The sequence below is a fragment of the Corvus brachyrhynchos genome, unplaced genomic scaffold (assembly GCF_000691975.1).
Source record: "Corvus brachyrhynchos isolate BGI_N302 unplaced genomic scaffold, ASM69197v1 scaffold26, whole genome shotgun sequence".
Taxonomy (NCBI): Eukaryota; Metazoa; Chordata; class Aves; order Passeriformes; family Corvidae; genus Corvus; species Corvus brachyrhynchos.
The window spans coordinates 958,950-986,044 of record NW_008239324.1 but is presented as its reverse complement, the minus strand read 5'-3'; the positions used below and the strand labels follow the sequence as shown (position 1 = coordinate 986,044).

At 39.0% G+C, this 27,095-nt stretch overlaps 1 protein-coding gene across 1 annotated transcript in view; it reads left to right on the top strand.

Moving 5' to 3' along the window:
* The window catches only part of USP10 (ubiquitin specific peptidase 10), a 44,499-nt gene that overhangs the window by 16,330 nt on the left and 1,074 nt on the right, over window positions 1–27,095 (top strand). The window contains exons 2-14 of the mRNA XM_008638830.1: window positions 36–104; window positions 3,023–3,068; window positions 8,057–9,076; window positions 14,736–14,827; window positions 16,419–16,528; window positions 16,988–17,043; window positions 18,173–18,276; window positions 19,016–19,115; window positions 20,337–20,517; window positions 22,976–23,141; window positions 24,748–24,892; window positions 25,934–25,999; window positions 27,066–27,093. Of these exons, the coding sequence (XP_008637052.1) occupies window positions 36–104; window positions 3,023–3,068; window positions 8,057–9,076; window positions 14,736–14,827; window positions 16,419–16,528; window positions 16,988–17,043; window positions 18,173–18,276; window positions 19,016–19,115; window positions 20,337–20,517; window positions 22,976–23,141; window positions 24,748–24,892; window positions 25,934–25,999; window positions 27,066–27,093 (2,183 nt within the window). The remainder of the gene's footprint in view (window positions 1–35; window positions 105–3,022; window positions 3,069–8,056; window positions 9,077–14,735; window positions 14,828–16,418; window positions 16,529–16,987; window positions 17,044–18,172; window positions 18,277–19,015; window positions 19,116–20,336; window positions 20,518–22,975; window positions 23,142–24,747; window positions 24,893–25,933; window positions 26,000–27,065; window positions 27,094–27,095) is intronic.

The following is a 27,095-nucleotide window of genomic DNA, read 5'->3' as shown; positions in this document are numbered from 1 at the left end:
GTCCTTTAACAAAGATCCTTCTCTTTTATTTTTAGTATATTTTTGGGGAGTTCAGCCCTGATGAATTTAATCAGTTCTTTGTGACTCCACGATGCTCTGTTGAGGTAAGATCTACTTTAAACTTGTTTTAGAAATAACATTTGAAAGCTCCATCTCTTGTGTGCATTTGAAATACAACAATACACACACTTCTTTATCATTCACTTGGCTTTCTAATTTACAAACTGAAAATATTATTCAGTAGTCTTCATTCCATGTATGTGGATATTAAGTAAATTTTTAGATATAAATTAATGATTCCACCTTCTGGTTGTCATCTTTCAGAGCTGGAGCAGCTGACAGTAGTGGTAGGATGTTGACAATGAGTTTTCCAGCCCTATACCTTAGCTTTGGTGGAGTTTTTTTGAGGGGTAGATACTGAGAACTTGCCCAGCAGAGTTCTTGATTGTAAAGTGGGCTTTTAAGTCTTGGGAGCCTTTTGAAGCACAGGGATTCTTAATATTTTGGCCAGGTGAAGCACTGCTAAGCCTCAGAGCTGTGCTCGCAAGGAAGGATGTATGTGAGGTCTGAGAAGTGCATCAATAATGAACTAATCAGAGTGATGGAGAGAACCACAGAGGGGAAATAGTTGTCTTTGTGTGTTCGAGTTCATGACCCACTCACATAGTGTTGTAGGCTCTTATTCTCTGTAGTTCTTGGTAGAGAATGATGAAACCATTTTCCTTTGTAGGGAAGAGTTTTATCCCATTGTCCTAATCTCCAGACTTGAAAAATAATTTTCCTCTGGGTCAGTTTCCATGTATTTCCTCCAGACATTTCCATTCAAACATTTCAGTCATGCTTCCATCCTGCCCTCTCAACATAAAGGAAACTAACACTCGAGCTGTAGATGGGGAAATCCTTTTGTCACAGTTTACAAACCATTGTTAATGTGACTTAGCTTCCTGTAGCTTAATTTTCCAAGGATAATTAGTGTAATAAACTGCTGAACAATGAAAGGGCACGAAGGGAATGGGGTGGGGTAGGGAGTGAGGGAAGTTCAGTAAGGAAAAAGAGCATTTCTGCCCTTTTAGGGGGAGAGCTGTGTCTCTGGTCTGTGGGAAACAGAAGAGATCTTTAGGTAATACTTGGTAGCTGTGATGATCTTGCTGTTTTCCCACCATAAATGCAGTCACAGCGGTGGGACATTTTCATCCCATGAAATGTCACCTGAAGTGCCCCCCATCAGCTGTTCCAACACTCACCTTGGGGAAGATGAAAATCATATCTTGACTTCTGCAAAGCTGTTCTCTAAGTATGAACCTGCAGCATCTGAACCAGTGTGACTTCATTTTCTGTCTCAGTGTACCACTTACTGGTTGGCTGTCAAAACAAAGAGCTCTTAAACGATGTTCCTTAAGTTTGTCCTTGATCTGGTTCAGTTCAACGTTTTAATTACCTGGATGGTGAAATAAAAATGATGCTTATTAGTTTTGCACTAATTGGTGTAAAAAATTGGTTTGAAAAAGGCAGGGTGAAATTCAAGAAGGACGAGACAGAGATGATAATGCTGCAGTGGTGTTTGACACACATCGTGTTGGGGACAGTCCTGGCATGTGCTGGTGTCCCTCTGAGGTCCCTTAACCACAGACCCAAGGGAGTAGTTAAAGCTAAAGATTGTCTAAAAATGTCCCTTTTACATGTGACATTTGTGACACATGTTCTGTCTCATACCTGTTGGCTGAGATGGTTCACATGACCCTGCTGTACAGAACAAGTCAGCTGGGCAAAGGTGCTTTTGATTAATCAGATATGTAGGGGACCAAGAGGCTGACTACTTTTTAAAAAATCTTTCTATTTTCTGAAGGTCTTTGATTGGGATAAAACCAAGAATTGCAAGGTTTATCATAAACTGTTTGTTATAGACATTAAGAGCTCTAAAATTAGATTGAGCCTGTGTTCAAAATTAATATGGATAGTAGGTTCTGGAGCTTGACCCACTGATTCTCATTGTTGACTTGAAAAGATGATATATTAAGATGTATTGACGTTCATAAACCTCATGGATTTACAGCATGTGTGCTTTTTATATACTTTTGCAATGGAATTTCAGGAACATTTTTCTTGCCGCTTCTGATGCGCTGGTGTCTGCAGTGCATTAAGAAGGCAATGTGTAAGTATCTGCAGCTTTAGAGAACTGAAAACTTCAATAAAGAAATCCTTTATTTGTTACACCATTGAATTACTATTTAGAATAGCACTGTAAAGCTGCACTGTCCCCTCAGTGTTCCATCTCCCACTGCAGAACTAGTTCCATGTTCTCCAGGGAGCTGCTGGAATGCAGTGTGGCAATGGCTGCCAGTTCCTGCAGGCACAGGAGAAGCTTTCAGCTGCTGAGGAGGTTTAGGGGCAGGTGGGGGGGATGGGGGTTAGAAACTGCCCACGTGTGGTTACACCATAGCAAGGATTCTGTCAACCCCTGAGTCCATAAAGTGATGCCACTGTTTGGACGAGATGTATTTACAAACTCTGTGCTGTGAGTACATTATGCTTAGACTGATCAATGTGTTCCAGAATCCACCTTAGCTGAAACGTTTCAAGGACCACACTGGAGCAGGTTGAGAGTCAAAAGGTTTAGGTGTGATTGTTGGCTGTGCAAAAGTTTGTTTCATCATTTCACAATTTGGTCTATCCTCAGGTTTTGTATAGAAAGAGGATATGTTCCTCATCCTAAAATCGGGGTGAGTTGATGAAGAAAGATCCTGATGCTGGGAGGTGAATTGCTTGAGAGGTTGGTGAGCCTGTAGTGTGTAACCAAGATAATCTTTATCTTTCAGTACAATGTGGTAATCTGCAAGGACAGCTGAAGCTGCAGTGTGGGATTTGATAAATATAGAAGCATGAGTTCAAGGCATCCTCTCCGAAAATCAAATCTCAATTATGATGTTATTTTTAAAGGATTCAGATGTTTCAAATGAAACTGATATCAAATGTTCATAGATTTGCTTTGCCTTTAAATAAGTTTCATTTCTTTTTTGTACAGCTCCCCCCATACAATGAAACAGTTTCATGTGGTATTAAATCCACAGGTAAGTTTCATGATGGTAAGAAATCAAGATTTTTTTTTTTAAACTTCAAGGTTATGACACTTTATTGAGATTTACTGTAACCTCTCTTTAATTGTTAGAACTTGCTCAGCACAGGGATATATTAAGCAGGTTGGTTTTTTTAATTCCTTTACTGAATGATATCTGCGAGAGGTTTTGAAAATTCTGCATTGAACTTCAGCTAATTACAGTGGACATCTTACTCCTCCTTGACTGTGCCACAGTCTTAGAGCCCTGTGGAAACACTGTAGGATGTAGCTGTGGAAGTGAGTGGGGCTGAAGAGCCACAGCATGAGTATTTTCTAACAGTTACAGCAAGACTGCTCTGCAAGAAGTGTTCTGTTCTGTGCTCCTTTTGACTCTTGTTTCTTGGTAAGAAATCAAGATTTTTTTTTTTAAACTTCAAGGTTATGACACTTTATTGAGATTTACTGTAACCTCTCTTTAATTGTTAGAACTTGCTCAGCACAGGGATATATTAAGCAGGTTGGTTTTTTTAATTCCTTTACTGAATGATATCTGCGAGAGGTTTTGAAAATTCTGCATTGAACTTCAGCTAATTACAGTGGACATCTTACTCCTCCTTGACTGTGCCACAGTCTTAGAGCCCTGTGGAAACACTGTAGGATGTAGCTGTGGAAGTGAGTGGGGCTGAAGAGCCACAGCATGAGTATTTTCTAACAGTTACAGCAAGACTGCTCTGCAAGAAGTGTTCTGTTCTGTGCTCCTTTTGACTCTTGTTTCTGCCTGGCTTGGTTTTTTTTTTTTTTTTTTTTTTTTTTTTTTTTTTGGAGAATCCTGGTTTGGGTTTTTTTATCTCTTGATGAAAGTGTGACAATGTAAAAATACATTACAGATTTCCCCTTTTAAAGCTGTAATGCTCACAGGTCTCATCTGCCTCAACTCATACCTCTTACAGCCTGACCTTACTTCAGAGTTATGAGAAATGGACAGGTAGGTAGGAGCTGCCCTGGGATCCTCACTCTATATAGTTTAAACCAAACTGTCACAGTATTTTAAGCAGCAGGTAAATTAGTTTTTTGTTTCCTCCTTGAAGCAGAGGAGAGCAAGGAAGCTGAGACCCAGATGTAAATGAACATGACTCCAGATCTCCTTAGAAAATCATGCAAGTATCTGACTGAACATTTCTCAAAAGTAGTCGAAAGAGGACCAAACCACACATTAATGTTTAAGAACACCTGATCATTGTGCTTGGAGACTTTGGCCTTGCATTTAAAGATAAACAAGATAGGCAGTCAGAAAGAAGGACCTAAGGTCCCATTTGAAAGCAGATCAGCAACACTGCTGACAATTCGGGAGTTTTATTTAGTACAAGACTAGTTTTAGGATCCTGAGTAGTTTTAAGTAGGAGTTAGAAAGGGTCTTTAAAAAGCCCATATGGTGTGAATTGTCTGTTGGTGACAGGGGCATCTAGTCACATATTGCTTTGTCTAACTGGATTCAAGTTTTGTTCTTTCAGACTGAGATTTTAACGTTCACAAGCCATACAGAAAGTTGGTTTGTACAAATGTCTTTCAGATCATTCCTAGACCTTGAGAGAACCCCTCCCAGCCCTGAGATTAGGTAATGACAGCAAATTAGGTTTTGCTTGAAAAATGTCTTTAACAAGCTTGCACTGTACTGTGCATGCACATTATCACTGTGATGGCTGCATAGGAAGCTGTGCAAACTAAACTGGAATGCTTGTTTATGCAGAATATTTATATTTATAAATGATGACACACCCTTACCATGTTACCATTCCCCATAGTCTTCATTTTTTTCCATACTTATCTTCAGTGTTTAACTTCATTACAGAATTAGAATATCTGTTAATACCTACTAGGAGTAATCAAATCATGGCTTAAGCTCTAATATGCAGAACTCTGTTCACACTAATTAGTACTGTGCATTCACAGATTCTGGGGTTGTACATAGACTGTCCTTGGAGCATCTGTCGGTGCTTGTTTCAATATGTGTGCTGTGTTGTTCACGGCAGAGAGATCTGTTTCAGTCCATTCAGAAATAGAGCTGTGAACTAGGTTGAAACAAAGATGCCCTGAAGCAAAGTGGAAAGTCAAAACAAATAAGGAAAAAAAATTTCCTCTTATTTTTCTCAAATGAACTTGACAATCTTACAGCAAATGAGCTTCTGCCAGTCATTCCATAGACTAACTATGCAGTAGCTACTGTTATTTATTATTCTAATCCTGCTGTAAGGTGCAAAGATTAATTGCTCAGCTGTAACTTCCTAATTTGTGTGTTAAATGCTACAACATCAGTTATGCTCTTGGCAAGGTTTCAGCCTACATCGTTCATTGTGCCATAACTGTAAGGGATTTGTTCTGTTTTCCGCTCCCCACTAGCCCTGAGTGGGCTCTTGTGATTGTTTAGTGTACAATAAACTGATAAACTCACCAAAACTAGAAAAAATGCTCCCTTAGATGATGTTTTTTGCTAGGTTAGCTTTGGGTCACACAAGTGCTGGGAGCTTGCTGGGGAGAGAGGAGCAGGACAGGGGTACAGACGTGACAGCTTGTACTTTGGGCTGTGATAGACTTGGCTCGCCCATGAAGGGAAACCACATTCTTTGTTTTGAAGCAGTTATTGCATTTTTTAACATGGATTTTGGAAAAGAAGAAGTCCTGGATTATTTGAAGTGGTAGGACTTGAAATGTGCCCAATAATTCATTTGTATCAAGGCAGGAGGAATATTGGGTGTTACCAGTTGTTGCCTGTGCTTTGTGCTGTTGTAACAAAGGGTAGAAAGAACCAGCTCTTGGTTCATGCTTGAGCTAAGGAGTCACTCCATAAACAGATGAACTAATGAGGAATGGTTTTGTTGTGGTTTTATATCCCTTAAATCCCCCAAAACTTTGCATTTGCAAGCAGAGAAAGCTGTGGCTGGTTTGGAGCTGTGTGTGCACAGCCAGCTCAGGCTCTGTGGCATTGACAGCCCCTGGAACAGGAGGTGCTGCCTGAGCTCTCCCAGCCCTTCCCTCTTCAGTGCAGATCAGGCACAGCTTCCCCCCTCCCTGGCTCCAGGCTGCTGATTTTTTAAAAAAGAAACCTCAGCCCTCTCTTCTGGGTGGTGATGGCTTGTCAGTGATTGCAGAAGTGGTTGGTGAATGACAGAGAGGGTGTTAAACATGCTTTCTCACAGGGAGAGGGAAAAAAATTAGAAATTTGAAATTCACTCTCTTCTTAAGATGATTTAGAGAATCCAGATATGTGTGGAATTTTTACCTTTTTTTGTTTTCAAAAAGTCTCCTTTAGTCTGACTGGCAACAAGATGGAAGTTGGTATGTGACGTGTTTGCTTCTCGTTTAGTCAGGTTAATAGATCAAAGCAGAAAAGCAATTAACATCTTTATAATTTGTTCTTAAATCATAATATGTTGGTATCGCATGGATAAGTCAGACCTCAACACATGTTGAATGTTTGTTACTCTTCATTTGATATTAAAAAATACAGATTCTTGTTCCTGTCACATTTTTTAAAACTAAAATATTTGTTAGCAGACTTTTCTAGAAAGTATCCAGAGAGTTGCAGAACTCTTCCATTGACAGTCGTATATCAAAATATCCTCCACTAGATTGTTTTCCCATAGGATTATTTCCTTAGATGTGTGAATGAATAACTTCTTTTCTGGGACCTGTTGGTTGCTTTTTGTTGTGTTTAAAAAAAAATCCACCTCATTTTAGTGAGTCTGTGGTGTACTTGAAAATATTCATTTGTTGGCATGTCATGCATAATGTAAGTTGCACAAAGTCTTAAAAGTTTAGTGGTGTATCCACTTACATTCCTTTGGAATTAATATCTAATGTTGTTTGGTTCTGCAGCAAGTCTTAAAAATTGGCAGTGTGTGTTTCAGCCCCCATTGTTGAGGAAACACAAAATACTAAAATGTAATGTCTTTGAAACAGTAACATAGATACCATAAAGACCTACAGAGCTTTAAAATGTCAACTTACCTTCAAAATTCCTGAAACTGTTTCATTAATTTTCTATCTTTGATAGTTACAGAAATAGTTGTAGCTGAAGTATTCAGTGTTACCAGTTAGCACACATACATTATAACAATAAATTCCATGAAATTGCAGAACTTGGTGACTGAAAATATTTTGTGATACTGCAGCGTGCCATGAGAATATTTCTTAGTGTTTCTTTAGTTCCAAGGCAAATAAATAAATCAATAAAACAAAAAAACCTGTTCATATTTTTTCAATACAACTCCTATATACAAGTTGAATGTTGATTTTATGTTGAGGAGTATCTGTTGTATTTCATGTCGTAAAATCCTGGACTTGTATGTATCATTACTCTTACATAGTAACAAATCCAATTGTGATAAAATTAAAGAAGTTATCAGTGAGCCTAGAGGTTCAAAAGCTTTAATTGCAGTGTTCCACAAAAGCTTTAATTGCAGTGTTCCAGGCAATTAATGAAAATATTTTTGTTATTAAGGATTGTGATAAATCTTTGATTGTGATAAATCACATCAGGAAAACCAAACCCAGCCCCTCAAGAACCAAACCTCAGATGGAGAAAAGTTAAAAAGGCAAAGGCTTAGATTTTGTCATTGTCAGTTGAACAGACTGGCTTGAGAAAAAGCATGGAGTAAAGTATTACACCATATTTTATAGGCAATTATCCAATAATTAATTTATTGCAGATTATTCCTATAGTCATTGGACTTTAATAGTTTTCCTTAAGAGGTGACTTTAATAGGGGTTATATGCAGGAGCTGTGCAGTGATTTGGAAATTACATAACTCCAGTTAAGAAAACCTGAATCTTTAAGAAAATGATCTTACGAAAGCCTTCATGATTGAGAATGAGAATTACTTTTGTTTGGGGAAATGTAGTTTGTTTTTGGAGTTACAGGAAAATAGGGAGGTTTTTTTCCTTGTTTTTGTAGCTTTTTGATTCAGTGTGATTCTCTTAACAGATTTGCTTTCTCTTGTCCAGGGGAAGAGTATCAGAGAATTGAATTTGGTGTTAATGAAGTTATTGAGACTCAGTCATCTGTCCTAAATAACACCGACTACAGTATTTCAAGTACTCTGAATCCTCAGGCTCCAGAATTCATTCTCAGCTGTGCACCTGCTCAGAAAACTCCAGATGATGCTCTCAGCGACACAAACTACAACTCCATTGACTGCCAGTTCAGTGACCCCACCCTGGCTCTGGACAGCGGCTCCAACGCTGAAAACGACAGCTTGGCTGGAGGCCTTGGGCAGAGGGAGCGGAAAAAGAAGAAAAAAAGACCCCCTGGATACTACAGTTACTTGGAAGATGTCCCTGACGGCGTGGCTGCCCCGGAGGCGCTGGTGAACGGCCACGCCACGGCCGCCGGGCTCAACAGCCTGAGCACGGAGGACACGGAGCTGGCAGGAGACCTCCCCTCCCTGGCCACGCCGAGGACTTGCAGCAGCCCCGCCAGCTCTCTGGACTTCCTGGCCGGAGCTGCGTGTGCCGAGCCCGGCGCCGCAGCCCCCGGCAGGACTGCCGGGCAGCCCGAGGTATGCCGCCTTCCTAATTCTGAACAGTTTTGCCTCCCCTCAGAGGCCATCAGAGATAGCCCCCTAAGGACAGCTGTTGTACAGTCTTATGCTGGTACTGATACTACTGAAACTCTTGGCGTTACTAATGGACAAACACTTGAATCCTCTGGTGAGGACACAGCTGCCAATGGGGTAGAATTGCACACTGTGGAAAGCACTGACTCAGACCAAGCTAAGCCTGAGGAAGCTTCACCTACTACTGAGGCAACGGTCCCGCTTGCAGGATCAGTCCCTGTTAATCAGCCTGCAAAATCGTGGGCTAGTCTTTTTCACAATTCCAAGCCCTCTGCTTCCACATCTGTGGTCTATGTTGAGACTAAGTATACCCCTCCTGCCACATCTCCTCTGGTCCCTGAAAAACAGGTTGAAGTCAAAGAGGGACCTGTTCCAGTTTCAGAGGATCCTGTAGCCATAAAGATTGCAGGTATAGTTAATACACACGAGTGGATGTTACACTGGAAGGGTATTAACTCTGCTTGTAAACAGGAGTGTGCAATATTGATAGAGAACATTCCTCTGGTAAATGAGCCGACTGTTCAAACACTGCATGAAGGATGTCATTTGAATAAGCCAATTTGTATCCCCCTGAGTAAACATTCCAACCAGGCATTGCCATGTCATTATCCCAGATACGGTGAAACTACTGCTGCTTGTCAAACAACTTGTCAGACAGTCTGTGCAAGTGATCTGTGGTTTGAAATAGGCTGGTTGTGTTCAGCTCTGTGCTGTTATAAAAAGGAGAATATGTTAGAAAGGTTTGTTCTGAAAACGGTGTGTTATATTGTCCAGTATTTACAGTTTTGCAGTGTATTCCATTACAGGAAGAGTGTTACTATTTTTATACCAAAGTAGCTGAAATTCCTGGGCACTAAACAGCAGTTGAAGTGTAATGTCTACATAGGTCTTGCTTCAGAAATTTCTATTCAGGAAATATCATATTTACGAAGATGCTGTTTGAGAGGTCTGTCCTTCCAATTTTAGCATTATCTTTAACCATTACAAACAGTATTGCTTTATCCATAACCAGTGCTAGCTATTGCCAGTTGAGGAATTACCCTAAGGGGCTGTCCAGAGGGGACATCAGGACAGGGAATGAGTGATGCCAAAGGCTTTGATTCCTGGTCCTGTCATATTTTTCCTAATGGGAAATGCTAGAAAGTGCAGGAGGTTGTTTGTACAGATTCAGCCAGAAACTGTTAAGTTCTCCCAGTTGGGTGCATTTTGTGTCACTGACTCATGAGTGTTTGAAGCAAAGTAATTATTTTAAATCTGTGAAGTGGTCCATGTGTGAGAAGGCTTGTGCAGAATCCTGCTGTTTATGCTACAAGCTAATTTACAAGTACAGTGCTGTTTTCAATGTGACAGCTTCAAGTCAGATTTGCACTCTTAACAGACCTGGAGATGATGTTCAGAGTGCCCAGAAGTGTGTGCTGCCTCTCCTTCCCTCCTTGCTCAGCAATGGTTTCATTACTCAGAATTGTCTGTTGAGAGAAAAGCTGTCAGAATAATTAATATTTCAGAGTGTTTTCCACTTAGGTGTCACAAACACTGTATTTATATATATATATATATATATAAAAGCAGGTGATTACAGTCTGTATGAACCCATATGAAGAATGTTGTCTTAAAATCTCAATCTATCATTTGGTAATGATTTTTAACTTAAAACTATTTTGTGACAGTCATAAAGCTAGGATTGCTTGCCATTATAAATGGAAAAGATTTATTATCTTGTCCAGGTTGTTCCAGTTCTAAGTTAACTTTCTAGACTTTCACTGTTTCTGTACTACTTTTTGCCACCAGGTGGGAGCAGAGCTTTTTATTTTGTCTTCAATGCAGTAAAACACAAATGTAACTTTTATCCCATTTTCTTCTGCACCTTCACTATTAGCTTGCTGTTTGGGCAGAGGAATAATCTGAGTATAGATACAAGAAATTCATCTGCTCATTGTAGCTGATTTAGGTAGGAGCTAATGCTGCAATTCCTGTAATTCAGATGCTGCTGCTTTCAGTGTAAAATGTTCACTTGAAGGTCTGAATGCCATGTAATCAGTGCTTTGCTGTGTGCAAAAAGGTGTTTTTCTTTATTTTCTTTATATGTACTTGAGTGTTCTCTGTCCTGTTTGGAAAGCAGGTACCTGAGTGCTTTGTTCATACACCCACACTCAAAAATGTGTTACAGGAGTTCCAGTTCGTGATTTCCAGACAGGTCGTTTGCTCTGTTCTGTACATATTTAATTCCAAATCTCCTGCCTTGGTGAGCATCACTGTGTGAGGGTACATAGAGGTCTGTGTGTTTGTCAGAGAGAGCTGCTGGTGGGTGCCTTGTTTTCTCTGTGCCTGAGTTGAGATCATCCTCGTGGATTTGCTGGGAGTTCAGCAGCTTCAACTCATGCCAATGGGAATGAATTTTTGACCCCAAGTGCCGTTGGGTGCTGGACACAGGTAAACTCTACACCTGCAGTATCTTGAGTTAACAGGCAAAATTAATAAATCAAATCAACAAACAACCCAGTGTTGGAGTGCTGAGGTCCTTCTGTACAGCTTTTATTTAGAACAGGTGCTCAGCACACAAGAGGTGAAGTTGCTTTTCCAGGGACAAATTTCAACAGAGAGAGGTTAACGATTCACAGCCACCTTGAAGATAATGTAATGCTGCTTGATTCAGCCTGCAGAGATCTGTCGTTTCTTTGGCCTCAAATTTAGACACAAGCTACACAAGGTGAGGAGGTGACCAGGACTAGAAAATAAATAGAACAGACAGATTTCATGTTAATCTTGATGAGAAATACTGAAGACTTAATTTTAACAAGTGTCCAAGATGTATCAGCTGTGCAGCTGCTGCACTTGTGTGTTTAGAAAGGGGCAACTGTAGTAATTGTGCACCACAGCCTAATTTAGATGCTAGAACAAACATTTAATAATGAATATCTAAGGGATAGTAAGGTTATAAATGGTATTGGTAAAAAATAAGACTCTTCAAGGCTTTACTTGCCACATTTCACAGTTGGTCCCCTACAATTATAACCTGATAATTAATAATGCCTTATGTAATGCTGTAAATAAGCTAAGAAATAAGTGTTTGGAAAACTGTCAATTCTCTGAGTAGTCTTTTAACTGTTCTTGGTAATCTTAGGAAGAATTGCAGAGAAAGAATCTAAAACCATTTTCTGAATCCTGTTCTCTTGCAGTGTTTTCACTGTTGGATGATGGAGGTAACAGTGCCCATAAAATCTGTTTACAGCAGGCAGGATTTCAGATGAATCGAAGAACAGAAACATTTAAGATCTGACTAAATCCGGAATGATTTTAAATTAGAAGGAAGGGAATCCAGTAAATTCAAGTATGGAAGGATACAGCAGAACAGAAACCAAATGCAAGTACAATGTGACAAACTAATTGTAGAAGTATTAGAGAAAAGGATCTGGGAGTTTTAGGGAGTTGATGGGTGTCTTTAGTACTGCTGAAGAAGACAAAGTTTGTTGTTTTTTTTCCCAGTGTGTGTTAATAACAATTTACATGGAAAACATGGAAGATAACTTAATTCTGCTGTTAAGAATTTGATGCAATGGCAGTCTTTGGGCATTCCTTCTGAAGGAAAATTTCACTGTGCAGCAGCAAAAATGGAAGTAAGATTTAAACACCATGTGGGCAAATATGGAAAATTTGGATTTAATTTGTGTCAGATGATTTTGTTGGAGTGACCATGGATGTAAATCAAAATGCACAAAACAAATTCATAAAGAAGATGGCAACTCACAGTTCTGCCAAGACTAGTGATTAACAAAAAATAAGTTCAGATTGTAAGAAAGGTGTTTCAGTGTTACATAGTAGAAGATTTTTTTCTCATTGTAAAGGTGGGTAAATGCTTAGAGCAAGGAGTTGTGGAGACATCCAGGGTCTGGGGGGGTTTATAAACCTCAGAAACGCAGCCTCTTGCACATTCAAACTGCATTCTTACAGAAATGTTTTTGTTTAGAGTCATCCCAGCAGTGTTGTCCTGGGATTTTTTAGTCACTGCCCAGATTTGAGGAAAGATCTTTAAATCAGGGCCTTAAGCCAAGTGTTCAGTTTTTAGTCACTGCCCAGATTTGAGGAAAGATCTGAGTGACAGACACAATGTTCTTTAAATCAGGGCCTTAAGCCAAGTGTTCAATTCCTAACTTGTAACCACCTTTATCTCTTCAGCATGGACACCGTATCCACAGGGCTTCTCTCACTAAATTTTGGACTTGCTTTGATTAGGAAATCACCTTTTTAAAAAAAAAATTGAGAGATATTTGTTATAACAGAACCCAGTGAATGAACTTTAGCAAAATGCTTTCTGTTTACCGACAGAAATATCTAAATATTGCCTCATTTCACAAGTCAGCACCCTCCAAAAGAAATGAATTTTCTGGGTAATGACAAGAGCTTTCCAACAGGTTTTGAACTTTTAAGATTTTCTCACGGTTGTAAGTGTATTTTTCTTCTGATACTCTTGTAAAAGTTGTTCTTGTTACCGTGTAAATGTTTGATGTAGATTGGAAATGTGCTACTGAATGTAATTGCTGTACACAAACCCAAGCCTTTGTTAAAAGAAGCAAAACTCCCAGGAATTGCACTGGAGCCTGTCCACAAAGCAACTTTGTGACCACAAGAGGATGCTAAAGGTCCTAATAATATCTTTATTTAGCATGATGCAAAAATAGAGAAGAAAAGAGTTAATGTAAAAAGTTATTGATAGACACGAAAAACAGAAACTTTCCCATTACTTCTATCCTTATTTTCAACAGTGATGAGTTAATACTGTATGTGTGAACACAGTTCAAATGTTGCTGCTCTAACAATACATTCTGAAGTACTTTAGCAGTAATTTAATAACATATTTTAACCCTCATAGAAAAGAATCTTCTGCATCTGTGCTACATCTTCCATTTTACATTTCTTTGCGGTCTGCTCTTTCAGGTGGCATGTTCTTGATGTAATAGACAACTGAACTTAAAATTCTCTATTTTTTTGTCACTTCTATTTGGTTAGAGCTGGCGTTACCTGTAGGAAATATGATCTTATAGATAGGGAGATAGCTTGGAAGTAGAACGACGTGGATTTTGTTTGCAGTTCTGCCACCTCCTCTGCTTAGTTACAGCTTTGTACTTCTGTTTTTGTACCTATGTCATGTCATTTTATCTGTTTAGTCCTTTAATGAAGAGTTCAAACTCTTCCAGCTTATGGGTAATAGAGCCCCTCCCATTTATTACAAAAATAAATAACCCCCTCGGTATACAATTGCTATATTTACTTGCAATTTGTATTTTGTCTTGTATACATCTTGTCCTTATTTTGCAAGTTTAAAGCGTATGAGCTCCAATATTTTCTTCAAACAGTTCTTATTTAGGTACCTAAATAACAGGTCAGGATTCCTGGAAAAGCTGCCTGTGTTGCTCTTGGTTTCATAACTGGGACAGACTAATGTGCAGTGGTTTCTAAGTTTTAAACTTGGGCCTTTGCTGCACACTTTGAAATCAGGAAAGAGTAGGAATTCTGTTATATAAGGCTGTTATCTCATAGATTTTGGAAGTCTTAAATAAAACAGGCTGTTCTGAAGAACAGAGCACATCTGTCTGTGTGTTTGCACTGAGATGATTTTGTTGTAAGACAGTGAATGGTGAAACTTCTAAACTGAGACCGCTGCGTTGGCTTCATCTCTTCAAAGCAGAAACATGTGGGAAAAGCTTCATAAAACTGGTGACAAGTGATTCCAGCTAATGGCATTTTATATCTATGTATGTATCTATGTAGCAATATAAATAAAATATCTGGATTTAGGTAAACAAACATCCAAATCAGTAGGTCTTGTTTTGGAATGACAGTGATCGGTTTTGTACCAGCATCTCCTGATCCGAATCCCGGGATGTCTTCAGTGGAAGAAATAACGTCTGATTTGGAATGTGAGCAGTGGTTAAATGGAGTGAAAATCATTTGCTGAGGTTTCTGGGAATCTTGTTCATTGATTTGAATTACTGTGTAATGCTGCAGCGGATATTTGCTTGATGGCCACGTGAGTTTTGTTGATGCTCAATTTACTGTTTCTCATTCTGCAGAAATACTGGAAAATGTAAGACTAATACATAAACCAGTGTCTTTGCAACCCCGAGGGCTGATCAACAAAGGAAACTGGTGCTACATCAATGCTGTATCCTTCCCTGGGAAAAAAATTAATGCTCTTAAGTTAATATTTGTATATTATATCTGTCAGAGTTTTTCTGGATTGTTCTGGTAAGTATTTTATAAAAGTGTTTGTTTTCCCAGATCCCGCTCCTGTGGTTAAAATGTTGAAGTGTAGCAGCCAGAAATCCAGGGGGATTTTGGATCGTTGAACCTGGTGTGCAGGGTTCCCCTGCAATCCTGTTTGCAGTTTGTTACCTGTGTCAGAATATTTCAGAACTGTAGCTTCTCCTGACCGAAAGCCTTGTAATTAATTCCTAGCAGTGTTCCCCCATGGCTCTGTGCATCCATTTAAGTGGTTATTTCTCTTTTGCACTTGAAGTAACTGTTCTTACTCTTGGGCTTTGTTTTGCAGTGTAAGGGGGATCATTTGGGTTTGTGGTGAGCAGGTTGTCACTGTCGTATCACCTGTGTAAAGCACCAGTTAAATTAATCCTTCTACAACCTTACATATGGAAGATGAGCTTGCTCTTAATGAGTTGTATTCCCCTGCAAAAATAACTTTTACCCTGAGAAGCAGAAAGCACCCTCCCTCAGTGCTATATTATGATATTAATAAAAATAATTTAAACAATTTAAAAATCAATATTTTTATAATAAATTAAAAATTAATAATTAATAATTAAAAAAATTATCTCCCATGTCAGCAAGGCTACTGCAAGTGACACTTGGGATACTTCTAGTGCTGGTACTGCTAGTGAAAAATACTGTACATCAATTTCAAGACTGATCATGGCAGACCCTAATAAACCATTTCCAGACCAACGACTGTGCTTTAAACTAAAGCTTTTATCTTATATAACCAGTTCTGCACTCATTTGGTTACATACACTACATCTTAGCTCCCATTTTTCAATCTTGAAGTTTTACATGGGAATTTATTACTCAGTTTTTGCACACTGTAGGAATCAAATTAATCTCACTCTTCAGCTATTGAGATCAATGCCTTTTTTTGTCATTTCCCTTTCCCTCCATTTTTTAAATGCATTTCCTCTGTTCACTGCTCTCACCAACTAGCATAGATTGTGATGTTTTTAGAGTATTACTCTTCCAGCACACTCTGGAGTTTTCAAGGTTGCTCCCAACTCTTTGCAGTGCAGAATGTCTCGCATCTCAGTGGGTTTTGCTTTGGTTGCAGGGGTGACTCAGCACCTTTAAGTTTCAGCTGATTTCTTCCATTCTTCTCAGAAAATGTGTTCCAGGTTCTCTCCTGCCAATTTTCAAATGGTTAATTTTATAAAGTTTTTCCTATGAAGGTTCTTTTCCTCTCCTGCTCCTGGATGAAACGTTTCCTTACCCATTAACTAAAGTTTTTGCCATGATTAAAATGTTGGTGAAATCACTGCATGTTACAAGATGCTGGTGTTTTTTTAGTATAACTTCTGTACATTGCTGGTTAATGTTGTGATAAAGCTTCATCCTCTTTTCCAGTTTAATTCTTTGATTGATCTACATAATATAAATACAGCTCTATTTTGCATATCATTTTGCATATAATTGAGTATTTGGTTAATACACAGGTGCCATTTTGTGCATATTTCCTTAATGCCACTGCATAGACCCTGCAAGCCTTGGTTGCTTGCCCTCCAATGTATCATTTAATGAAGTCCATTCCAATGTATTCCAAATCGCAGAGGCCGTGCACCTCCACACCAATGCTAGACAGTTTGTAAGTAGCTTGGGAAAAAGGAATGAAAGTCTGGGATCTGACTAAACTCATTCAGGAATACCTAACAATGACTGTTGTTAGAAGTTCATATGTATCCAGAAGTTTTTTGTGTGTTTTTGGGTGACACTTTTGTAATGAACTTGGTGATTTACAACTGCGTGGCTTGTCAAGGAAGATAATTCCTGTTGCTTTGGGAGTACCAGTGTTATGTAGTGTTTAATATGCAGAAAGGAAGTGTGAGAGGTGCAAGGACCAGCCCAAAGACCAAACCCAAGACCTGGGTTTCACTGCAATGATCAGGTTGATTTTTATGTCTGAACTTCACCCAGATTTCGTGGTGATATGCTTTGGTTTTATTGTCTTTTGGCAGTCAGAATGACAACAAGCTAATTTTAGTACTTGTCCTTCTAAGTCTTAAATTGCCGCTCATGTCCAGTTGTTGCTTCCCTTCTGTTTCAGTGTTCGTTTAATGAATGAGTTCACTAATATGCCTGTACCTCCTAAAGCAAAGCAAGGTGAGTGGGAACAGGAGCACAAAGCATAAAATGATGGGGAGAAGCCTTTGGGGTAAAGATCTGCATTGGGGGAGGTGTTGCACTTTAGATTTTTTTTCTTCTGTTTGGCAGACCAAATGTACAAGTGCCAAAAGAACAGTTTTTGTTGAAAGTTCCCTTAAATGTGAAGATATCTTCTAAGAATATGCCCTTTCTAAGAAAATCATTTGATACTCCCTGTATTTTCCTCCACTTCCTTGCATACTTCCAGCTGTTTGTTTATCAGATTGCTCAATTCTGCTCCTTAAATCCTGAACACTCACTTTGATTTGGAACAAAATGGGGCCATAACAGGTCCCTTAAGCAATTGGAGATTGCCTCCAGGAGTATTATCCTGGCTTCTGATTCCAGTGGGAAAACTGTAGAAGTGTCTGATTCCTGCAAATACATATTTAGGCTCAATGATGATTATAGAGTGAGGAATGGCCTATTTTTTTATGCAAATAAATTATCTTAGAGGTTTCAGTTGTTTAATCTTAATTTTAAGCAGAGTCTGTTGTATTGGAAGCTTGTAGGAACAAGCACATTCCTGAAACTATTCTTTATGTAACATGATAAGGAAATATTACAAGGAGCTGGTTGTTCCAGTGATTTCCGAACAGTTCAGACATTTCTGTGGTTTCTTTCTGTAAAACAAATCTTCCTGGCTTATGCAACTTATTTTACTTGTAGGTCATTTTATTGTGTAGTTTTCAAGTATAGTTCTGAGGCCTTGTATTGCCATTAGGTGGAACATTCTGTCAGGCTGTTCCTTGGGGTTTTTCATTCTGCAGTGAACACAAGTGGTCTGTTAGAATTGCAAATACACAAAAGGTTTAAATGTTCTTTGAGTACAAAAGAAATGCAAAAATGTAAATAGCACTAGAAGTGCTCCTTTATGATGGCTGTGGATATTGTTAATCTTTAGAGTGTTTGCTAATTTCTTCTGACCATCTGGGAGTCTGTGCAGGGTGATGTGAGATGTTTTAAAACAATGTTTGCAGATAAAAGTGCTGGACTCCAAATCTAGTGATGTGAAGAGAATGTTAAGGTAAAATGTAAAGAATCTTTTCTATATTGTTACTTACATTAGTTCTCTTTCACCTTGCAGCTTTAGGTGATAAAATAGTGAGAGACATCCGACCAGGAGCTGCCTTTGAACCAACCTACATTTACAGGCTCTTGACGGTTATAAAGTCAAGTCTGTCAGAAAAGGTGGGATTTCAAATCCTTGACTTGTGGAATCGCAGTGCAGGGCAGTCACAGGCATTAAAACTCTGCAAAGCCAAACCTCAGGCTCCGTGCTCAAATGCCACTAAAATCAGCTCATTGATAGTTCATTGTAATGAAGCTCGACTGTCTTGGGACCTGAATTATAGGAAAATGTTAATTACAGGTTTGGCAGTTTGATAGGTCAGAATAATGGAAAAATTACTGTTGGAATGGAACATCTTTTTTTATAATGGAGTTACCGATCAATTTACATTTAAGAAATGAGCAGTTGCTCATTTTTATGAGGAATTCAGCTAAGACTGATTGAAGATCCAGAAACTTTAAAATACTTGTTCATGTTTAATTTCAATTTAAAGGAAAGATAATAATTCAAATCACCCTTTGATTTGGCATTGGCTTGACAGCAACTTTTAGTAGTGGTTGTAAAAGAAATGGGGGAAAAAAATAGCAACTCACAAGTTAAATGGAATTTGTATTGGGAAGAATGCAGAATTCTTGTAGCCATTGTGGAGCTTATGTGGGTATTTACTGCTTAGGGCAGTTTGGTTTTAACTGGCTAAAAATGAGGTGTTATAACAAAATCTAAACTTTATTTGACATGGTAACATTTGACTGAGTAGTTGCTAAATGAATAGGAGAAAGCTGCATGTTCAGTGAACCTTCTGTTAAAAGGAAACCATGAAAATATCATAAAGTTAATTGAAAAAAATATTTTGTTCAGGGCAGGCAAGAGGATGCTGAAGAATACTTGGGATTTATCCTCAATGGACTACATGAAGAAATGCTGACCCTCAAGAAACTTCTCTCTCCACATAATGAAAGTTAGTGGATTTTTTTTTTATAGCAAACAATTCATTTCAAGTACTGTTTTTGTGCGGTGATTCTGGAATGCAGAGCAATGCTTGGAGTAGATGTCGAGCTAGGGATAGATTGTCATGTTTTAGAGAACTCAGACATTAGCAAATACTGTTTTCTTAAAATCTGGATAAAATGAGTCCGTTTTGCCCAATTCACCAATGATCTGAAGAGTTACTGGGTTTCTGGAAAGGCATCATAGTTCTGTCAATACTCTGAATGACAATAAGTCACATCCCTGCTTCTCCTGAACAACAAAACTCAATATTACCCATTTTTACTGAGCCCAGCTGAGCATTCTTGGGGGCTAACTCGAGGTGAGCAGTCTTGTCTTAAGCATTGATGTGTTTGTCATTTATAACACCTGCAGTGTCCGTGGTTTTTGACTGTCTCCATGGAAGTTCAAAAATATATCAGTGTCCTCTTCACTGATCTTTAAACCAGCTGTTAAGGTCTTTCTTTTAAAGTGGAGACTTCTAGAACAATGGCTAATTTATATCTAATATAAACCAACATACTAAATTATTTTAAAATTCTTACTAACGTGGAGGAGGATTTACTTTGAAAGAATTGCTAGAATTTGTATGCAGCGTAAAATTCTGTTTTGTTTTATAGTGGCTTTAGTTTGAACCCCCTGGAACAAAATACTGTGAGTCTTACCTAAGTATGGAATTCAGATCACTAGTTATCCAGTTTCTCTTTAGTAGGGTAAATTTTTTAGGATATAAAGTCATTCCATATTTTGTTCCTTAGCTGTGTGCAGTTTATAACCTCCTGACTTTGGCACTGGCTGGGAAAATATTTGCTAAGCGTTGGGTTCCCTGTAAAATACCTGTGCAGAGAAGAAATTGTATTTAATAATGGCATAATTCTCTTTCCAGAATAACACTTGACTTTCTAATTTTCTATCCCATAAATTTACTACTAAAAATATATCAAACTTTGCTATTTACATATTACAGTCATTAGGGAGCTGCCTTCTGTTAGTACATGGATGTGTCCAGCTGGGAGCGAGCCTGCAATATGCATGTTCCTTTTTATTTATCAAATCTATGATCTATGAAAACATTTTATCCTCAGAAAATAATTTGTATTGGGTTTTTTGCTTTTCAAATCCTTTATCTGTCTTGATGTTTTATTTGTCAAAAACCTCAGTGTGTTTTTTTTTTTCCCTTGGTCACTTGAAGAACTGTCGGTGTCCAACGGCCCCGAGGCTCAGAGTGTTCCCAAGGAAGAGGAGCAGGAGGAGCAGGGGGAAGGCAGTGAGGATGAGTGGGAGCAGGTGGGACCTCGCAACAAGTCCTCAGTCACTCGCCAGGCTGACTTTGTCCAGACTCCAATCACTGATATTTTTGGTGGTCACATAAGGTACAGTACTTTTTCCTACAAGTTCTTGACTTGTAGTGGCCGAATCTTTTTAAATGTCTTAAGTGAACAGACTGTTTTGATATTCCGAGCCCTGAATTGCATATAGGAGAGGAGTTTGAAATACTTCTGCTTTGAATACTGTCTAAGAATTCCAAAGCATTTTAGAGCTACCTAATTTTTGTGACCTCTTAGGAGTCTCATCTCATGTTACAAATAAGGATACTGAGAAAGAATGAGATTTAGAGAGTTAAATCTTGACAGTGGAACAGTGAAATAAAAAAATGTAGACTTTAAGTTATTCAGACCCTTAATGCTTCCCAGAGAAAAAAGCTGTGTTTAATAGTAAATAAATGTTAAAGGCAAAAAAAGTCTGGAAAAATGGAAATTGCTACAAGATGTTACTGGAATGAAAAGAATGCAGGTTATTACTTATACGCAGGTCTGATACCATACAAAGGCAGAAAGTAGATACTGAAAGAATATTTTTTGGAAAGGAAGCCTCCTGACTTGTTTGGAGAGATGTATAATTTAAAATGAAAGCAAAGTAAACACTTGCTAAAAACATACTGCAAAACAAAACTGCTAGACTTGAATTATTTTTAAATTGGAGACAGACACTTAATTGCTGGTGTTTGACTCTCTGTGTTGCCAGATATTCAGTCTAGAAGTGTGAATAATGTGGGCTAGAGCCTTCTGCCTGGGAAATGCTCTGAAATTATTTATTCTACTGGGTTTTGAGCCAGACAGCTGGTAAATAAAACTGTATTTTCCATTGAATTTGGCAGACAGATGTTTGTAGGTATTGATGGAGTCCTGCATCGACAGTTCACGTACCCAAGGTGGTGTTAATAGCCCGGGCACATTTATCAGAATTTGTCAGATTTGTTTAGATCTCTACATGATTCCATCAGTTTTTGTATTAAAAACACTGAGATGACGCAGTTTTCTGTAGAAGTGCACAGAAAATGATAAAAAGCAAAGGCAAGAGTGGAAAAAGGCAAAACCTTGCCCTGAGCAGCAGAACCACAGGATCCAATCCAACATCTCCTGGCACCACATCCACTTTATTTATCCTTCACACTAGGGCACAGCTCACCACAGAAACAGCATCCCATGGGATGTTGGAAAGCTTCATCCTCTGGGCGTGGAGATAGGAAGGACTGAATATAAAACTGCCAGTAGAATTCCACTAAATGAAAGCATCAGAAACTGGGAAAAGCAGTGAGGAGAAGATGATTCAAATTGGCATCTTTTAGCTGGAGAAACTTCAGACTTGGGAATTTTTAGGCTGTCCTTGAGAGGCTTGAATCTATTAAATGTCTATTTAGGCATAATTACTTAAAAAACCCCAGCCTGTAAAATCTTTCTTAGCAACATGAGGCTTAAGTGGGAAAGTACAAAGTTTTCCTGAGAATTCTTGCAGTGGCTGAGTAATTTTTCATTGAAAATGATGCATTTTCCCATGTCCAGTTGAGATTTGTAATTATCCTAATAAGGGACATTGTTACAGGGAAATCATAGCCCAGCAAAGGTTTTGCTATCAAATCAATTTCTGCATATCTTGTGAAGAAAATATTCTGTAGAGGTGTTACAATACAATTTCTAATAATATTTTTGTAAATAAAGGTGCTGCTGTTTTTCATGCATTCTCTTTCCTCTGAGGGATATATATGTGCCAATATAAAGCTGCCCTGGCTTTCTGTTGGTGCTTCAGGGCTTTGCTCTTTTGATTATCCTGAATGTTAAAATTAATCTGAACATTAACATTTCCTTCCTGACCTGGAAATACTCCAGCATGGCCACATGGATCAGAGCTGTGTCAGTTGTAATTCTGGTTTCGAGCGTTGTAATGCATAACAACATAATAATTAATATACATGGACAAAGCCTGGATACAGAAAATGATGGGAAGAAAAGGAGCTGCCAGTCCTCAGTGGAGCATAATTCATATTTCCTATGGCAAGATTTAAGCAAACAATTTAAAATCACAGTGAAATTTGTCTTAGTGAAGTGCCTGAAAAATCTGTGTATATTTGTTGGAGAATGTGGAATCAGCTGTGATTTTTACAGTAGAACACAGATAAGCACTGGCACTTCGCACTTGTGAAGAGCTGTTGGAAAACTAAATTAACAGAGCCAGGAGGTGAATTTTTTTTAAATGCTTTATCAAAATTTTCAGTCTTTTTCTTTAAACTTTGGATGCTTATCCAATTACTTTGCATAAATAAAACAATTCAGTTCCAATCCCATTCAGAATACTCTTAGTGGGTGTTAAAACCTCTTAGATTGGGGTGAAGTGGGGGTTTCCTGTTGTTAAAACCATGTTTAACCTTTGTATTTGTATTTGTTCTTGAATTAACCATAAATTGAGTTACTTAAGTAACTCATTCTTCTTTGAAGGTTCTGTCTGGTTGAAAACCATGCTTTATTACATTTTGATTTCTTTTTTTCTCCACAGATCTGTTGTTTACCAGCAGAGCTCCAAGGAGTCTGCCACGCTGCAGCTTTTCTTCACCCTGCAGCTGGACATCCAGTCGGACAAGATCCGCACTGTGCAGGATGCCTTGGAAAGTTTGGTGGCAAGAGAGTCTGTCCAGGGATACACCACAAAAACCAAGCAAGAGGTGTGCTCTGTTCACCCCTTATTTACAGCCAAGTGCTAAACTTCATTTAAAAGGGTTTTCATAGAGCTCTGGCTTTACAAAGAGTTGTTGGAGCACACTTTAACAAAAGGGGTACAAACCATTTCAGAGTGTCCTGCAGCAGTGAAATGCCAGCTCTGAAACAAAGCCAGGCCTGTAAATAGCTGGGGTTTGAGTTGATGTAGTAATTTATTGGGGATTTTACTGGAATATGTACTAAATTAACGGGCTCACCTGTGGTAAGGATACATCATGTTATGTTCAATATCACAAGTTAATGATTCCTGGGGATTGCCAGATGCTGTTAGTAAAGCAGCTCTTCAGAGTAAATATTTTGTTATTTTCTATTTACAAATAATACATTATAGTAATAATTGCAATAGAAAAGTACTTGCAAGGGGGAAAAGCCTGCCTTTGGTTTGGCAGTTTGAGAACTTGTCACAGAGGGGAATAATTAAACTTCGCTCACTAAGGCCTTGCCTTGCTTCCTGTGGGGGGCAGTAGTGAAGGCATCTCTGGTGTGCATGGATTGCTCACGTGGGAATTTTGTGTGCACTCTTGATAACTCTGGAATTGTAGGTGTTCCCTCTGACATTCACATCTGTATCTAAGTTTTCGAGAATAAGATTAGATAAAGGATGATTCATTTTCCTTGAAAAGCTAAAGATGAATAGTGGAAATTTGTTTGCCTTGAATATTCAGAACATTTATTTCTCCAGTTGTTTTCCATGTGAAAAAGACATTTGCAATTCAAGCTCATTATGATTTACCACAAAGATCTTGTTGTTCTTGCCACTCATTTTTTTGGTTTTTCCTGCAAATGGTTTAAAGTTTTTTGACTGACAACCCAGTGCTGGGTTGGAAGAAATGGGTGTTCAAATTAGGTGCTGCCTGATATTTCAGAGTTTGGATGGAAATACAAGCTTCCACAGTGTCTTCCAGATCTTTTTTTCAAAATAAATTCAAGTTGAAATAGTTGTTCTTGTATTAAAGTTTGTAGTAAGAACATTGAACATACTGTCTGTAGAACCTTGGAAAGAGATAGTACTTTTCCCCCAAGAGTTTCTATTCCACACTTAATAGGTTCTAGCAGAATCAAGCCATATATTGAAAAATAATATACTCATGGTTACCAATAAAGATTTTTTTCAATTAAAAAATGGAGAAAAACCTTAAGCAGTTATTTTGAGAAATATTTTTATGTCTTCATTTCTAGGAAGGCAAAACATTTTTGTTCTGCAATTCTGAGCTCAGTTCCAGGTTTCCAGGCAGAAATTTTGTGGATTGTTTGGTTATAATTATATAAAAATCACTATTTAGTAGAGAAAAGTGTGGTCATAACTCATGTTTTTCTCTTCGAAAATACTGAGTTCTCCTTGAAGACAACGTTAGGATTGAAGATTTCGTGGGCTTTAAGTCATAAACACGTATTTATCATAAATTAATACTGCAGTAATAACAAATCTGGGGAGTTGCTGCTAGTATTTACAGTGAAATACTTATTCCTTGTTTAAAGGAGTAATTTTGAGGAGGTAACAAAAAGTTAACAAAAAATGACAGGTTTTCTTCCTCCCTGTGTGTGTGTCAGGTGGAGATCAGTCGAAGACTCACCTTAGAAAAGCTGCCCCCCGTTCTCGTTTTACACCTCAAGCGCTTCGTGTATGAGAAGACTGGTGGATGTCAGAAGCTAATCAAGAATATTGAGTACACTGTTGATCTGGAAATCAGTAAAGGTAAAAGATTTATGAACAGAATTTCGCCCTCTTCATGGGAAAGAGAATGTTGTCTTTCCTTGGGCTGTCTGTGGTTCAATTTTCTTCTTTTTCCACAAGATCTTGTCTTTGTCGTTGCCTGAAAATGTGGTCATTTGGGTGAATGTTTTGTATGGGTTTTTTATGATGAAAGATCTTAAAACCTTTGGCACTTCCTAGACAATGGCTTGGCCAAATGAGAGCTTCCTGTGGATTTATGGAGTAAGGATATAGGCTGCTGAGGGCAAATATGGGAAGTGATCCCCTTGGATGAGGGCTGTGTCCCTGTACAAGGCTGTTGCCAATACTGGATATTTTTATCACAAATTTAATTCAGAGTCGTGTCACATTATTTAATTAATTAGTGGCTGATGGAAGGAAACTGGTGTTTTATTGAAAATGTAACCTGAAGGTAGACAATCCATAGTGCAGAGCTTAAACAAGGATCCTTTATTTAGCAAATATCCTAAGAGATGCTGACTTTAAGTGGTGTGAGATTGGAAGTTGTCCAACATCTGAAGCTTGCCAAAATAATGCCTTTTGTTTTAAGCTGACAAATTGACAATTAACCACCCAGTAGCTCAAATAGGAATAAATAAAGTTAATGTATACTCATATCTCAGCTGAGAAAAGGACCTTGTCAGGCAGTGCTCTTTTGTTTAACTTAATATTTTATTTTTCAATTTTCCTTTAAGATTGTAAGCATGACTTGGAATCTGATTTTGTCATTGTCTGACAGGAGGAATGAAAGGGGAAAAATTGAATAAGTCTGATCTTTTCACTCTGTCTTTTTTTCCCTTCATTTTTTGGTGATATTTTTAAACCTTTCATAAAGTACAGTGTTCAGCAAACCTGCAAATTCGCTTCTTTGAAAACCAGTTATTAGAGCCACGACCATTCTTGAAAGGCTGCAGAAGAAATTTCCATTAAATGTTCTCCTTTGTGCTAGTGTTGGTTTCTCTGAAAAATAGTTGATCCTCTTGATATGGGATTTCTAATTTGTGACTGTTTTTCTTCCTCCAGAGCTGCTATCTCCTGGTGTGAAAAGTAAAATTTCAAAAGGCCAAAGAACCTACCGGCTCTTTGCAGGTATTTTATCCATGTGGTCCCTGTATTGCAAATGCAAATTCTGCATATGGAGATGTAGAAACACTGGATTATATGAAGTGTTTTCTTTTAAATTGCACTGAAGTAGCTTGTGGGTGTTAGATTCTTGTGTTCAGTGGGGTTTGTTTAGAATCAGCAGATTTGGTGTGCTTGGGAAACACTGATTTGGACAAGGGATGGGAGTGCCAGGACAAGGGGAATGAGTTTGCAGTGCCAGAGGGCGGGGTCTGATGGGATATTGGAGGAAGTCCTTCCCTGTGAGGGTGGGGAGCCACCTGCCGTAAGGATTGGGTGGGACACAGGGACCTAAAGCAACTCCTTGGTTTTACAGCCAAATCCCAGGGCACTGCCCCAGTTTCCTTTTTCCAGATACAAAGATTATTTGAGCCATACAAAGCCAAGGTGTTCATCCCACCCAAGCCTCTGGATGTCATCCCATTGAGATTGATGTAGGCATTGATTGCAGGCAGCTGGAAAGTCCCATTTTCCACTTCCCCAGGGGCAAACCAGTCCCAGTAACCATCAGAAATACTACCAGGGGAGTATTTGGGATGAAGATTTGTCTCCTAGGACACGTGGTTACTTTCTTCCCTGGGAGGGTGGGGAGGCCCTGGCACAGGGTGCCCAGAGCAGCTGTGGCTGCCTCTGGATCCCTGGAAGTGTCCAAAGCCAGGCTGGATGGGGTTTGGAGCAACCTGGGATGGTGGCAGGTGTCCCATGGCAGGGGCTGGGATGGGATGAGCTTTAAGATCCCTCCCAGTCCCAAACCATTCTGTGATTCTGTGGCTGCCCCACCTACGGACTTCTCCATGCTCCCTTGGGCCGGAGCTGGGGGTGTCCAAGGCCAGGCCGGACGGGGCTTGGAGCACCCTGGGATAAGCACAGGACGGAACAAGCCGAGCTTTTAGGTCCCATCCCACGATCTGCACAGCCCAAACGCAGGAAAGCCCTAAACCCTGAGGTTCTTTGCTAGAGCAGCTGCCAGCACGGGGAGCTGTGGGTGCCGTTTCCCCCTGCTTTGCCATCCCAATCCTGCTCTGTCCCGCAGTTGTGTACCACCACGGCAACAGCGCGACGG